The 15644-nt window shown below is 46.0% G+C and overlaps 1 protein-coding gene across 10 annotated transcripts in view; it reads left to right on the forward strand.

The window, feature by feature from the left end:
- The window catches only part of Enox1 (ecto-NOX disulfide-thiol exchanger 1), a 552870-nt gene that overhangs the window by 462846 nt on the left and 74380 nt on the right, over positions 1-15644 (forward strand). For 6 of the 10 annotated variants that reach the window (XR_015638038.1, XR_015638039.1, XM_087585816.1 and 3 more), the window contains 1 exon segment: positions 9158-9342. Coding sequence is in view for 8 of the 10 variants with exons in the window: in XM_087585816.1 (XP_087441942.1) it covers positions 9158-9342 (185 nt within the window). In the remaining 2 variants the exon portion in view is untranslated. 10 annotated transcript variants of the gene reach the window in all.

Here is a 15644-nt window from a genome sequence, read left to right on the forward strand (position 1 = left end):
TAAGGCAGCATGGGCTTATGGCTAGTTTCCTCTTCCTTCTTTTTCTTCTTTTTCTTCTTCTTCCTCCTCCTCTTTCTCCCCCTCCTCCACCTTTTTCCTTCTTCTTCCTCCTCTCCCTCCTCCCCCTCCTCCTCCTCCCCTCCTCCTCCTTCTTCTTGTTCAAATTATGGGGAAAGATTCAATAAAAGGGTTTACAGCAAATTGAAAATACCTTGCGCTGTAATAGCAGAAATTATGAACAGGAGATATAAAGGAACAACCTAGGCTGGGCTTTACATAGACTCACCAGGGAAATCTGGTACACATACCCATGCTCTGGGCTAATGCCCAGTCTTTTGTTATTAAACCGCTCCCCGGGGGGTGCTGAGGTACAAAGGACAGAGAGGGTCTACTTTAACATGAGGGTTGGTGGCTCTGCATGGTAGGTGGGAAAGGACAGAACAGGACAAGAAGAAGTAAGAAGATGAGAGAGTAGAACCATGAGCAAAGATCAAACTGTGTGATGGACAGGAAGTGACTGGGCCAGAGGCAAGAGAAGAAGAGGAAGCGATGTTGGTCCAGCTTGCCAGGCCCAGGTGAGGAACTGCCTGCACCAGGAACGTTCGGAGTCTGCACCTCGGTGCAGGAAAGGCTGGCCTGGCCCAGAAAGACTTGGTACCGGCCAGGGCCACCCTCACCTTTCCGCTGTTCTAGAACAGCCAAGTCAGAGAGGAAAGCAAGTATGCCACCCTTTTATGGGGAGCCTCTTGCTGCCTGTGAACAGTCTGGGAGGAGCTTGCGCATCTGAGGGGCCTCCTCTCCTGTGGCATAGACTGGACCAAAGGCGGGGGGGTTCAGCGGTGCTTCATTCTAGAGGTTCACTCTGACCGCCTCAGAGTGAAAACCAGAAGCCACCCATGCTGGGAGAGATAGCTGTTAAAAAAAAAAAAGTATTTCAGGATAGGGCACAGGGGTCAGAAGAATGGAGACTAAGCTTGGAGGACTCAGGAAATCACTCAGTCGTGGCTTTTGGGAGAGGAAGCAGTGGTATCCAGAGTTAAAAAGGAACGACATGAAGGAAACAGGGAACACACCACAGAAGGTCGAGATGCTGAGGCGGAAGCTGAGACAGAAAGGCCGTTAAAAGGGACTAACAGAAACCAGGTGCCCAAAACTAATGAACAACAAGGCTGGCAGAACATTTTTTAAGGTTGCTTTAAGACATCTGTTTCCCGACCCTGTTACACCAAGGTTCTTACAGTACCTCATGGCAGGGGTAGGGTGTGGGGAGGGGGTAAGAGGCTGCTCAGAGGCAAGTTGTGGTGAGATTGCTTGTGGAGAGTGCAAATTTCTAAGCAGAGATCAGTTTCTAAAGCAGAGCTCAAGAAGAGGCACAGAGGACTGGTGGAAGTCCTTCTTGAGAAAAACGGTATCATTATCGCGTGTGTGTGTGTGTGTGTGTGTGTGTGTGTGTGTGTGTGTGTGTATGTGTGTGTGTACGTGTGCGTGCGCGCGTGCACGCCCACCGTGGGTGGTGAAACATGCTTCAGGAAAAGGAAAATACTGCCTTTTAGCAGGAAAGATTCCCGAAAAAAAGCGGTCATCATTTGCTAATTCCCTTAGTTGTGAATTGGAGGAGCGGCTGCTTGTATGCCCGCAGACTCAGGAGGGCTGGTCCCTTCCCCATTCACCTAGACACCTACTCCCAGAGTCCACTGAGTCCTGTTAAACAGGATGCACTGTCCTGCTCCAATGTCACTTCCACTTTCTCTCCATCTCCCTTGAGCAAAGGCCTTTCTTTCCCCTCCAAAAGCCATCACCCATTGTGGAGAGAGCTAAGCTCACTCACTCCTCAGGCTCTCCTTGTGAGCCTCTGAGGTCAGGACAACTGTGGGAAGAGCCTGCTCCCTTGGCCAGCCCTGCCACAGCTTAGCCCAGAGTGAGACTTGGCTGGGCTTCTCTTGCCCTGAGGACTCCAAAGTTTGCTCAGACCAGTCAGTCAGCAAGCACATCCTTTAGCGTTGTTGACAACAGGCCTCTCAGGTTCTGGTAAGTCAGCATTCAGCAGGCCTCTTTCTTTTGCTTATGTTCCGGTGAGGAAAAGGGGGTGGGCTGGAGAGGTAGCAGAGTAACAGTGTAATTGGAAAAGTAAAACCTGGGTCTTCACCAGTGTCAGGAGCCCAGCCACACCCCCAGGCCTGCCCCTGATGCAGACTTAGGAAGAGCTAAGGTAGGAGGGACAGAGGAGTTTTTCCTCTGAGCCGCCTGCTGCCGCTTGTACCTCCAGGCTCACATTTAAGCCATCCTAATATCAGGCTCTAGTTTACCTGCGCTCCTCAAATTACCCTTATTCCACCGGCCTCACACAAAGACAGAAATAGACACTGCCTTGTGCGTCTGTTTAGCTCCCCCTAATAATAGCTAATGTGCAGACGATAATACTCACTGCAAACATAAAATGTTATGTCAGTGCTAAGTCGTAATAATAATAATCCTGCAAAAATGTAGCATAAGGAATTTCCACGAGCAATTTGAGGAAGATTGGTGCTTCAGTGGGGACACAAGTGTTACCGAGAAACAGACCAGTTGTGCTTTGCTGCCTTCGTAAGAGGCTCAGTGGTAAAAAGATCGGTTTATTGGCAGATCCCCCACCATGCCTCCCCAGGTCTGTGCCTCGGCTCCCAGGAGGCATGGGCAGCGAACATCCCCGGGACCCAGGCCTTCGCTGAAGTGCTTATCTCTGGTCCTCACTGGTCCAACAGTAGACCAGGGGACAGACCTTTGGGAGGTCAGAGCCTCAGGAAGAGGCCACTTCTTTTCTAACTGGATAGGCACAAACACAAAGGCAGAAGCTGATCGAGTTCCCGTGGAGACCCAGTGTGTATCACCTTCAGGTATCACCTAAAGGAGCCTGGATTTAGCATTGATCTCTGGAGACACTGCAATTAAGGAAGCCACGTCAACAATAAGACTCCGTGAGCTCAGAAACCAGTGAGCATCCCGGTGCCCTCCTAGAGGACAGAGGGCATAGTGCAGGGGCCCCATGCAGTTCACATCAGGGCTCTGGATCGCAGAGGTGTGAGATTAATTTCTGCATGAATCACCTCCAGATTTTCCCTCAGGGAAAAGCTGTGTTTGTTTTGGACCTCTGCAGTGGAACTCTTCCCCGAGCAGCTGGAACGGACGACTTTACCTCCACCACAAGCAAGCCACTCCTTCCGAGTTCCCATTTCCACCTTCCTCAGACTGCAGCATGTAGCTGGCGCTTTGCCACCTGTAGGGTCACAGTCTGTACTCTTAACCAGCCATGCCACCTCAGGGCCACTGAAACCGGGTCCCAACACCTATACAATAAAATAGATGATCATCCCCACTGTACCACAGTCTTTCAAGAGTGGAAGGAGCTGAAGGACGCTGTGGAGGACAGGGTTGGTTTTGGATTTTGGATTTGGGTGTTTGTTTTCTTCTGATATTGTCATGGTGAAGGCATTAGCAGTCCTGAACACAGGGCCTCATGGGTAGAAGGCAAGTGCTCTACCACTGAGCTAGAGCCCCAGTCCTGAAGATTGCATTTACTGCTCTTGCTATGACCTTAGTGGGCAGGCAAACAGAATAGTGACTGTAGCTTTTGTGGGTTTCCCCTAAGTCCTAGAGAGGTGACGAGGTGACGAGGGCAGTGGGGAGGGCTGAGCTTGCACAGGTGTGAGACAAGAGGCTGGGGACATAAGGAATAAACCAAGGAAGCAGACCGGAATGGCAAGCCAGGCATGTGATTCTTTCAAAACAAGCGGTCCAAACACAGTAGCCCAGTGTAGCTCAGGAAATGGGGGACAGGAATGAGTGGGTCCTTCCAGATATGGTGTTAGCACCACTGGTGCCCTGGAGTGCTCCACCCTCAGCCAAGACGCCTGAAACCACAAACCTTGGAGAGGGCCCAGAAACAGGTGTGTCAGTCTACAGGGAGATTCAAATAGGAGCTAATATTTAAAAGGCACCTGGTTAAGGTAACACTGAAGGCCATATAAGTTTGCAATTGCCCTGATTTAACAATAAACCACACAAAAAGTTGGTTTTTGATCACAGAACAGCCTATTCAATTTCAGAGGCAGACACTGAAGACTGTGCAGGAGACATGGCGGACCCTGGCTTGCATTCTGCTGGTAAGAACCAGTCTATCACACCTCCTAGTGCGGTCACCTTGGGAGCAACACTACATCGTGATAAGAGAAGCATGGGTTTGAGTTCACTGCACAGCATGGTGGTCTCTACCACAGACCAGCCAATGGGCACCTTTGCTACCCCACAAGGAGATTTATACAGAGAAGCAGATAGACCTAGGAAGGAATCCCCAGGTCACTGGATCATAGCTTCAGCCCTTTCTGAAGACATCAGGAGGCGACATTGTGACAGGAAGAAGAGCCCCTGAAGGCTCTGGGATATTGTAGGATTATTGCCCAGGCCTTCTGCCTACCCCTGCCTCCTTGTATATAAGGACAATCGCCTCCCTGGACAGCAGCCAGTGAAATCCTCAGGAAAGGACTTTCTTTGTTCATGGGGAAGAAATACATTTTAGCCACATCTTCCCTCCCAGCGTTCGAGGAGAGAAAGAATGTTAAACACAGCATTCCCCAAAGACACAGAGATGAACAGTCCCAGAGAAGGGCAGATATTTGCTAGCAACAGTATGTTAAAGCATTTTATTATTTAGTTACATCTTGCCTGAGCATGAAAAAGATATTAACACACTGTCAGCTTACTGGGACATAACCCAAAATAACTTACATTTTTTCATATATTGCTAATTATTTTTCTGAGGCTGGCTCAGACTGGTAAAAGAGAGATTTCAAGGCTTTCACCAGATTATTTACTTAAAGGAGTTAAGCATGCCATTATCGGTTCCCATGGAAACCCAGTAAGTAACACAGGCAATGGCAGAGGAGGTCACTTTGACCATAATTAATATAGAAAATAATGGCTTATAGAGGATCCAGTAAAGGAAACAGTGAGAAGCCACCTAATACCTTTAAACCTTTTTTTTTCCTCAGCAATGCAATTTAATCTCTGGATCAAATTTCGCATACCACTATCACTTCAGAAGTTCTGCTAGTTCAATGCTAATTTTCCAAACTCGACAGAATTTTGCCTAGCGGAAACTTCCCCGTTTGTAATTGCTCTTTCGATTTAAACAATTCCAGTATCCAGAATTCTCTAAAGTTTACAGAAGTATGAGTATGTAAGTGTAGCAGCCTTACCCTTCTTGTAGATGCCATGGCTCCTTGCCTTGATTACTCAATAAATAATAGGTTGGAGGACTAACCGATACTAATTCAGGCATCACCAGACTCAATGGTGCTTTTAAAATCACCGGCAGTTGGCTCACTTGTGTTCGTTACAGTTTACACATAGGGTATCGTATTGGATTCCTTTTATGACTTAACTTTGGGAACCCACAGGGACGGCACTCCCCAAATATTTCAAATTGATTGGAACACAGCACGCTCTATGGAGGTTCTTACCCAGAGGTAGACAGTCATTCGTTGTAATCCCTGTATTTACTTGAATAGTGGCTTTCTTACACAGTCTCTTAAGGGTAAAGTTTACTGTAGAAGCCTGGTGACACATTTATCAAGATGGTTTAATTTAGTACAGTGACCCAGAAAAAAAAAAATTAAAGCAGAAAAAAAAAAAAGGAGAAAAATGAGTTGACCTTTCAAGTTTCTGGGTTTCTAACACACCAGAACCTGACATGCATTATTGGGATGTGGGTTTGGTTCTCTTGGTTTTTTTTTCCCCCCCCCAGATTTCTAGTCCAAGAAATACAACAGCCTCTTCCAGGCGGCCTTCACAGAGGGGTACATTTGGGGATACCATATGACTCCACAGAACAGGTGGCCTGAAGTTAAGCGGCATTCAGGCACAATTTCTCACCCTTTAGAAACAGCTGTCTCTCCAGGACAGGAATCACCAAGTTTGTTTGTTTGTTTGGTTGGTTGGTTGATTTTTTTTCCCCATGAACATTAATCCTGAGATTATTTAATGAGGAGCAAAAATCAGTTATGTGCCCTAATTCTAAAGACAATATTGAGATTGGTTATGGTACTGATTTTTGAGGGGTGGGAGTAATCACAGTTGTTTCCTTTCCTTCCCTTCCCTTTCCTTTTTTTTTTTTAAAGCAAAATAACATCAGGCCCCTGTTCTGGGGGTGTGCACAGCACTGTGCTCTGCTTGTCAGGGACAGGAGGCATGGCTCAGCCAAGATGCTCACCCGGACCATTCCATAGGCTGATGAGACAGTCTCTAAGATAATGGATGGCACTTTCCCTATATGTATTTATGTTCAGATGATTTATTTGAATGATGCTGCTGGCGCATGCTTTATAGCTGCTTGCATTTCGCTACTCAGATTTCAACATATCTTGCAGACTATGCAATTCATTTGGAAAATGTAATTTTCATCCCTGCATACTAATCGATTTCTTCACAAACACCTGCTATCAGTTATGATAGTAAAAATGCCACTCCGAATTGAAAGGGGGCCAAATGGAGCTTCCTAAGGAAATGACTTAAGTGTCTTTGAATGTCACCAAATGCAGTCACGTGCTCGTGTGGCGCCAACACCTTTCCTGTCACTTGCATCTTCGCTGATTCCGCCCTGTTAGTCCCTCCCTCTTGCCAGCGATGCCTCACAGACATCGCCTCGTAGAGCGGTGAGCAGATTTCTCAGGAGCCGTTGTCTCGGGGTACAGGCAAGAATGTGAGGTTGGGCTGCGCAATGTTAGAAAGCACCAAGCCATGTTCCCGGGTGAGCCCTGGGTCCTGTCTGAGTTTATTAGGTCATGGAAAGCGTCCAAGCATCTGCTCCTTGGCTTTGCACAGCCATATACGCCAAACAGACGTTCCTTGTCCATCCTCTTCTGCCTCCAGTTCATTCCTCCAGCCATCACCAAACCAAACCACCAATCCCACCACACCCTCCCATCACCAAATACCATCTTAGCTCTCACCCTGTTGGGTCTGAACTCCCCCACTCTCCCAAGTTCCACCTCTTGCTCACTGCTTCCAGGTAGATACTTGCCTTGGGGGAAAGAATCAAATGTGTCTCATTACTGTCTCCCTCTAGCTGTGACTTCTGGGCCTTGCACCTGAATGAGGGATACCTCCCACGCGTAGGGTTTTCATCCTCTAAAGTGTAATTTTAGTCTTTCAGTCTGCGTTCTCCTTTCTTACTTCAAATGGTTCTTGGGTATAGCCCCCTTGTTGGAACCTTGATACTAAGTTGCTTATTTGTCTATTCAACCAACATTTGTTGAGTGCCTACTTTATCCAAGGCAACCTTCTACCTTTTCCCCTTTGGATACATTAGTTTCCCTTTAGGTATGTCAGTCTTTATTGTATTTCAATAGAACTTACCAAAAGTGACATATTCTGTGTTTTCTTTTGTGATCTAAGAGCCCCAGACAGACTTGGGTATAAGGAAGTATACAGTAAATGCTTGTTGACTAATTGATCCCCAATGCTTTGATGCCGGGAGTTTCCTGGTTAATTGCATGTTCTGTTTGATTAGGATTTCAATGTGTACTGTACATAGATAATCATTTTTTTTCAAAGTGGAATTCTGTAAAACACTTAACTGTGAAACTATTATTAACGTAGTTTGATGTCTGCTATCTGATGAGGGAATTCACCAAGGTCTCAGAATGTCTCAGTAAAGCTGTGCGATCATCAGATGTGTTGTGGAGCCTACAGATATCCAGATGACCTCAGTCTGACCCTAGGACATGGTAAATGGCAGACAAAACATGGGCACTGCCTCAGCTCTGTGTTATATACAACTTTGCATAGCCTCAGCTGAGTCCATGAAGGCGTTTCTAGCAATGGCCTTGCAAGTGTTGCTTGACTTTTCTCTTCCTTTCGAGAGTTAAGAATGGCTTTTCCATAAGGGGAGAGGGACAGTGGGCCAATGCTTGGAGATAAGGGGGAGACACCATTTTTAAACAGTTGTTAAGAACTGACCTCACATGAACAGACATAGCAGTGTCTATTAGAACTAGACTAACAGACTAGAGGCTGGGTTTGCAGTCTGTTTCATGATCTGCTTCTCTTTGTCCCATGGCTCTCATCTCTTGAAACAGGGATCAGTAGACTCCTATTTAGGCTTCCTGGAGTGACTCGGTGGACTAATTTATGTGAGGAAGCCCCCTATCCAGGAATCTTTCTTGTGGGGATGACTGGCAAGCCCTGTTATATTGCATAGCCCACAAATTGTGAAGATAGAAGCAGGGCAAGAGGTTTCCTCCCCTCCATCACTGTCTCAGACTACCCTGTCACTTGGTTTCAGATGTTTCTGAAGCTTTAAGGCATGTTAGACCCTGAGCAAACTACCATGATTTCTCAGTGAAAAGGAGATGGGAAGTTACACAAATTAGGTCAGCATCAACACATTGAGACTCCCAGGTTTCAGGGAGGAGCAAAGTAACCACTCAGCCTTGTAGGGAATAAAAGAGAATTTTAATCTGTCGGTGAAGCAGGTGGAACTAGGTTTCCATTCTGAAAGCAGTTAGAGAAAACAATTTGTGCAATCTGTCCTGGCAATAGAGCAAGAAGAAGCGTTGTGTATCTCAGCTCCTCCCTCCCCTGGGAGGCTGTTGCATGCGTTAGCCTTCAGTGCGTCTGCTGCATGCATGCCTCAGCCCGTGACACAGCCGCTTCTCTGAAGAAAGACGCACTCCAAGAAACTGAGCAGTCACAGAGCCTGAGAGAGGACAGCCATGCGGCCGATGGGATGGTTGCCAAGAAGTCAGATTATTCTCATCACTGAGCATGGCAGATCAGCTTCTGTGATGGCATCCGGGTTTGGGGGTAGAGGTCAAGAGGAAGGAATTCTGGGGGATAAACCACTGGAAACATTCCTAACATAAGCTAGGACACACTGAATAGATTAAAGAGACTCTGGGATTTCTGTTCACAGTATTCATCTAGCATGTGAGAGGCGCCATCCTTATAAAATCAACCCTAATGTGGTCCCCACCAACTGACAAAGAGCCCCGAGGGTTGGTTACTAGGGTTTAACTTCTGAGTTGATGTGAATCCAATTTTAGGTGAGATTTCCTTTTCCATCGCAGGACCCCTCAATCTCGGCAGGGTGGTAACTCCCCAAACCTCTGTGTTTATCATTCAGCCCTGGCTGCTCAGGCCTATGCCCTCAAGGAGGAGAACGACAGTCTCCGGTGGCAGCTGGATGCCTACAGGAATGAGGTGGAGCTGCTGAAGCAAGAGAAAGAGCAGCTCTTCCGCACAGAGGAGAACCTCACCAAGGACCAGCAGCTGCAGTTCCTCCAGCAAACCATGCAGGGCATGCAACAGGTACTGGGCACGTGTTACAGAGAGGACAGGGCTGCACCTGTTTTGTGGGGTACATAAGACAGCCACTGGTTGGAAAGGGCAACGGAGGAGAAAGGGATGACCAAGAAAAGCTACGGTCACAGCAAAGAAAAGCACTGAAGGCTACTGGGTCATCTAGACTCTGGAGAAAAGTCTGTTGAGAATCACCCTGAGGATAGGAAATGAAGGGCAAGAAGTGGGAGGTTTAAAAAGTGGTATATGAATAGGAACGTGTGTGAGTGAGTCTGTGTGTGTGTGTGTATGTGTGTGAATGAGTGTGTGTGTGTGAATGAGTGTGTGTGTGTGTGTGTGTGTGTATACATGTGTGTGGGACGTATGTATGTATATATCCATTTTATATAGTCAAATTCTTGTTGACTGTAACATATTTTATAGTTAGAAACATTTTAAGTTCGAAGCTGGACAAAGCCATGCACTTGCTTTTGGTTCATTTCCAAGATTTTCATCAATACAAGCTATGTGCTTTCCATCTCTGGATTATACTTAGGGTCTAACCAGGTTTCAGAACTGACTGATGGCTCAGTCCTTAATGCTCAGCAGGCGAGCCTGATGACCTGACTCCAATCCCCAGAGCCTAGGTGCAAAAGCTGAGGGTGCTGCCAAGATTACACTTAGAAGCCCAGCACTGGGAGTCACAGAGAGGTGCAGCCCCGCGACTTGTGTCTTGCCAGCCTAGGCTAATTGGCTAGGTCCTGACTTCAAAACCAAGGAATAGTGCCTGAGGAACGGTAACAGAAATAGACCTCTGGCCTCCACATTACATGAATGTACATGTGCACATGCACCTGCACACAGAAGCACATATATGTACCCCCTCTCACACACATACACACATGAATAGAAGTGTTGTGATTACATGATTGCTTGAGTCCTGAGTCGGGGCTACATAGCTTCAGGAATGATAAGCTGTGCTTCTGCTGTAGAATATCAGTGGCAATCTGGCCACTCTTTCCACAGCTCCACGGACTTGGTAGAATTTGCAGCTGTCGTTGAAAGGGGGCAGCTGTGATCTGGAGGTTAAGGAAAGGCACTGAGAAATACTGTGGAGAGAGGAAAATCCAAGTAAGGGAAATAGAATAAAAAAAGTCATAGATGGATGTGTGTCTAAACGCATCAGTTGGTGAAGAATGTTCTCCAGGCACTGGGGTCTTTAACGCGACATAAATCATCACCATTGCACCTGGGTATCCTTTAGTTACTCCTTTAAATGCACAAACCCAAACAATGCCTTCTGGGTGAAAAAAAAGATTGCTTTTGTTTAAACCAGAGAAAGTTGTTAAAATGGTGGGAAATTGGACTGTTTGGTGAATTGGGTGCTTTCTAAATTCCCTAAATTCATATTGGTTGTTGTCTTACACCAGGACCATAAATTTCCTACAAATATTTTTCATGATTAAGGGTGACTACCTCAAAAAAGATAAGCCAGACAGGAAAATACACACACACACACACACACACACACACACACACACACATATATATATCACATATTGGGGGGTTGGGGGTTGGGGATTTTAGTTCAGTGGTAGAGCGCTTGCCTAGCAAGCACAAGGCCCTGGGTTCGGTCCCCAGCTCCGAAAAAAAAGAAAAAAGAAAAAAAAAACCCACATATTGGGAAGTGATCAATGGCCAGGTCATGGAGATTATGTCTTAACACCTCTTGCCATTTTAAAGTAATTCTTTGAGTCCTGGCTCTGAGTCCTAACTGGTTGTTGTTCACAGTGTGTGCTAGACTAATCAGTGAGATTTGGAGGTCAGAGCCAGCCAGGAAAATGTCACTGCAGTCATCGCTCAGGTTCCTGCACTTGGAAAGCCAATACAACAGCTGCTGTGTGAAGCTCCTGGGGTTGTCCATATGCCCCAACAAGGGGTGCAGGGATGGGGCTTGCCAGCATGAAAATCTGTCCGTTTCCCCAAAGATCTGAATGGCAGCCATAGCCTGCAAACCACTGTCACACTTCAGGCAGCAGGCCCTCTTTCCCTCCAGAAAAGATGTCTCTAATTCCTTTAAGAGCAGATAAAACCTTGAGGCTTGTTGCATTTGGAGAGATTGTTCTGCTGCATCAGGGAGACACATGCTGGGGTCTCAGCACGGGAACACGAGCCATGCATCTGTTCCACAAAGAGCTGTAGAAGGGATCCTTAGTCATTTGAAGGAACAGTTGCTGGTTCCAATTGCACAATGGCGCTGCTGCTAGGAAATGTGCTTGAACACAAAGGTTTGTTTGTTTTTATACTGCGGTTTGAATTCGACATGAGACACAGCTCCTCACATTCTGGAGGTTACAAGTTCAAGGTCTAGGCATCAATAAGGCCGGCTCCTTCCAAGGCTGTGAGAAAGAAGCTGCCCTTCGAAGTACCTGACAGACTGCAGGCCGCTGGGTCTGCCCTCAGTTGGCAGACTTTCTGCTTTACTGTTCGCGGGATGCACTTCTTGTATGTGTGTCCAGATTTCTGCTTTGTATAAGAACACAGCTCATGCAAGGTTAGGCATCTAGCCTGCTCCAATCTGACTTCACTGTAGCTAATCGTGCTTGCAATGACCCCCTTTTCCAAATAACTGCATTTGGAAGGCTGGGCCCTCATCCTACAGATGGGATGCAGTATCTGAAGAATCGCAATAGGCACGTGGTAAGCAAAAGTATGTATTGAGTAAGAATGAAGGGACCAGAGCCAAGACACAGGAACAACATGGTACCCATGGAGCTCTGGGTTGCCATTCATGCCATCATGCGATCATAAAGACCAAGGAGAGCTCATGGCTGTATCGGTATGCCATGCACGTGGTGCCTCCTCAGTAACTAGCGGCACTGTGCCCATGGCCTTTGCAATGCTTTTCATTCTTTTGGCTGTTAAGCAGGTACATGGCTATTCTGTGAGGACACATGTTTAAAATGTGAGTGCTTTTTATGGCTCGTATTTCTACCGGGTCCTGTCATTAATGAATAAATCACCACAGCTAGTTCAATTGAATCTCAGCTCTAAGAATCATCACAGCCATGAAACATGACGTCAGTTCATCATTGTAATAAATACCCGAGATAAGCAAACTTGGAGCTTCGTGTGTTTCACCCATGGCTTCAGATAATTTGGGGCACGGTCAGTTGTATGTGTTGTTTCTGGGCCTGTGGCTGTGTAGAATGCCATGGTGGAGGGGGTGTGGAGAAACAGAACTGATCATCTCTAGACAGCAGAGAGCAAAGGGGAGAACAGGGGGTTGGAGTACTGATGCCCCACCCAGTTCAAAGTCATCTCAATGACATGAATTCCTTCTAGGAGGCTTCTTCACTTAAGGGTTCTACCACCTGCCAGCACCAGGCCCTGATAGTTTCTAAGTCTTCAGCATTAACAACCATTGAAGGACATAAAGATCAAACCATAACAACTGTGATAGATGGTCATTTCTATAATTCATTTGAAAATTATTGCTACATACATGTTGAGAGTATTGCTACATACATGCACACATGCACACACTACACACACACACACACACACACACACACACACACACACACACTGTAATCATAATAAAGAACCTTAAATGGCCTTAGAAGTAGCAGGCAAGTTTTAGAATTGCCTGCAGGTTTAACCAGAAGTTTCCAATTTGTTTTCCCTTTTATTTCCTTGCCAGTGTGTTCAGGAGCGTCTCTCCATTGCTTATGTGTTTGTCAGGGGAAAAAATACACAAACAGCAGTGCCGAGCAGAGTTCTTAAAAAACGAGAAGCCTTAGGGTGACTTTGTCCTGGTGTTTGTTTCTGAGTTTGACCCTACACCGCTCATGAGTCATAATTTAATAATATTAGACATTTAATACAAGAGGAAATAACAGCTTGTAACCATGGTAACATGATTGCCTTTACCAAGCCATACGACAGCAATTAAGTTAGCCTCTCTCTGCTGGGAGGCTAAGGAGGCCAGTGCCCTTTTTCCCTTTCATTTGTATCTTTAGGTATAAAAATATACAAATAAAGAATACCCATTGTAAGCGCTGCTCATCTTTAAACTGATACACTGAGCATGTCTTAGTCAAGGTTTCTGTTGCTATGAAGAGACGCCATGACCAAGGCAACTCTTATAAGGACAACATTTAATTGGGCTGGCTTACAGGTTCAGAGGTTCAGTTGATTATCATCATAGCAGGAAGCATGGCAGCATCCAGACAGACTTGGTACTGAGAAGGAGCTGAGAGTTCTGCATCTTCAAAGGCAACCAGGAGAGACCAGTAGATCCTCAGGCAGCCAGGAGGAAGAAGCTCTCTTATGCAATGGGTCGAGCCTGAGTATAGGAGGAGACCTCTAAAGCCCACCCCCACAGTGACACACTTCCTCTGACAAGGCCACACCTCCTAACAGCACCTCTCCCTATGGGTCAAGCATATTCAAACCACCACAGAGTGGCTTTATTAGATCTAATAAAGTAAAAATTGTTCTTTAGATTATTTAGTTCTATGCATTCTGACAAATGCATCCAATCACATGAAGCCATCACTATGGTAATCAATCTATCAGTCATTCCCATGGCCACACCCTCAGACCCCTGTTCATACAACCCCACTCCCAACATCCACTGACCTGAAATCTACCCATTTCCAGGACTTCCCATCCACCACCTGCTCAGGCCCGCTGTTTTGCTTAGCATGCATTTGCGGTCCCTCTGTGTTGCTGGGTGCTTTATTCCCTTCCCAGGCTACTGAGTAGCATTCTATTGTAAGGGAAAGCTGCAGGTCATTTATCTAGTCACTGGTTTATAGATGCCTAATGTTGTTTGCACTTTGGGATAAACACGCACAAATTCACTATGAATATTCATTTGCAGGCCTTCTGCTTAGATGTAAGTCTTCATCTGCACATGGATAACTGCTGAGGATCAGGACACACAGAAAGCATCCTTCGTAAAACGCTGCCACTGTGTTTTCTAGGGCACCCAAACCTGATGAGTTCCCATGAGACTGCAGGAGTATTCCAGATGTCCTGTGCCCTAGTCAGATAGGCAAAGTCAGCTTAGCCTGTCACTGTTGGCCACTGAAGTAAATTTAAATAATACTTATATTTTCATTCATAAACATATCCCAAAGTACCGTATTATTAAGCATAATCTTAAAAGTTAGACGGTTATTATCACTATTTAACAATGCCATAACATGTAATACATTTGGCACCTCTCTCCCTCACCCTCTCTTATTTCCTTCCCATCCCTGTTAGCCTTCCGCCCCATAAAAAAAAACCCTTCCTCACATTCGCATAGTTTGGTTTGGTTTTGTTTCCCCAAAGAGTTTAACTGTGGCAATCTGTATGATCCTGTTTAGAATTAACCAAACCTGGTAGGATGGCCAGCAGATGTACATCTAGTTCCTGTACCTGCCCCGCTCCCAGAATCTGTTCACCACCTATACATCAGCATAACTGGTAGGACCCCATGCACCCCTTCTCCATCCATAACCGACTACAGGGAAGAGCTACTTATGTGGGCCCAGTGCCAGTGGGCACAATTGCCATGGTCTCGTGATTGCATTGCCTATGTCAAACTTAGGAGATGGAATTACCCAGCCCTCCCATCCCTGTCTTCTGACACCTGTATTATTTCTGTCCCCTCTTCTGCAGTGTTCTCTGAGTTCTAAGGAGGTTCTGTAAATGTCTTACTTATACCTGAGCCCTCAACTCTCCTTTATCCTCAGTACCTGAGTAACCACGAGTCTTTGTGTTTGCTTCATGGAGAAACTTCTCTGAATAAGGTTTTTTGAAAGTAGCCTTTGTCTGTGTTTAGAAGGTGTTTTGATGTTAAGTCAGTTCAGCTAATCAGAAGTTTTAGGTTCCTCCTAGGGCCTAAGCCCTCTTGAGTGACAAGTTTCAGACTGGATTTGTAGTACTAGACATAGATCACTTTTTATAGATAGGGTGGGACTCACATCCAGTCAGGGAGTTATTGGTTACTCCTCAAAGAGTTTTGCCATTACTGTACCAATGGTTATATTTTGCCTGGCCAGGTTGGATTATAGCTCATAGGATTGTCACATGGGTAAGACTGATATCTTTACCCCCACCACTACCTCACCAGCAGCAGCAGCCTGCACAGCACCTCCTGACCCGATTCAACTTTGAACTGGGTTTTCTGACAGTAAAGTTACTAGTGCTTCTTTGAGCTAAAACAGTCAGTTATTGTACTGAAACCTACATGAGACAACCGCGAGGACTGATAAATATTCAAAAAACAACAGGATGTCATTTAAACTGCTGATCACAAAACTGCGTATGATTAATGA

This window comes from Rattus norvegicus, chromosome 15 (genome assembly GCF_021556685.1).
Source record: "Rattus norvegicus strain SHRSP/BbbUtx chromosome 15, alternate assembly SHRSP_T2T, whole genome shotgun sequence".
NCBI lineage: Eukaryota > Metazoa > Chordata > Mammalia > Rodentia > Muridae > Rattus > Rattus norvegicus.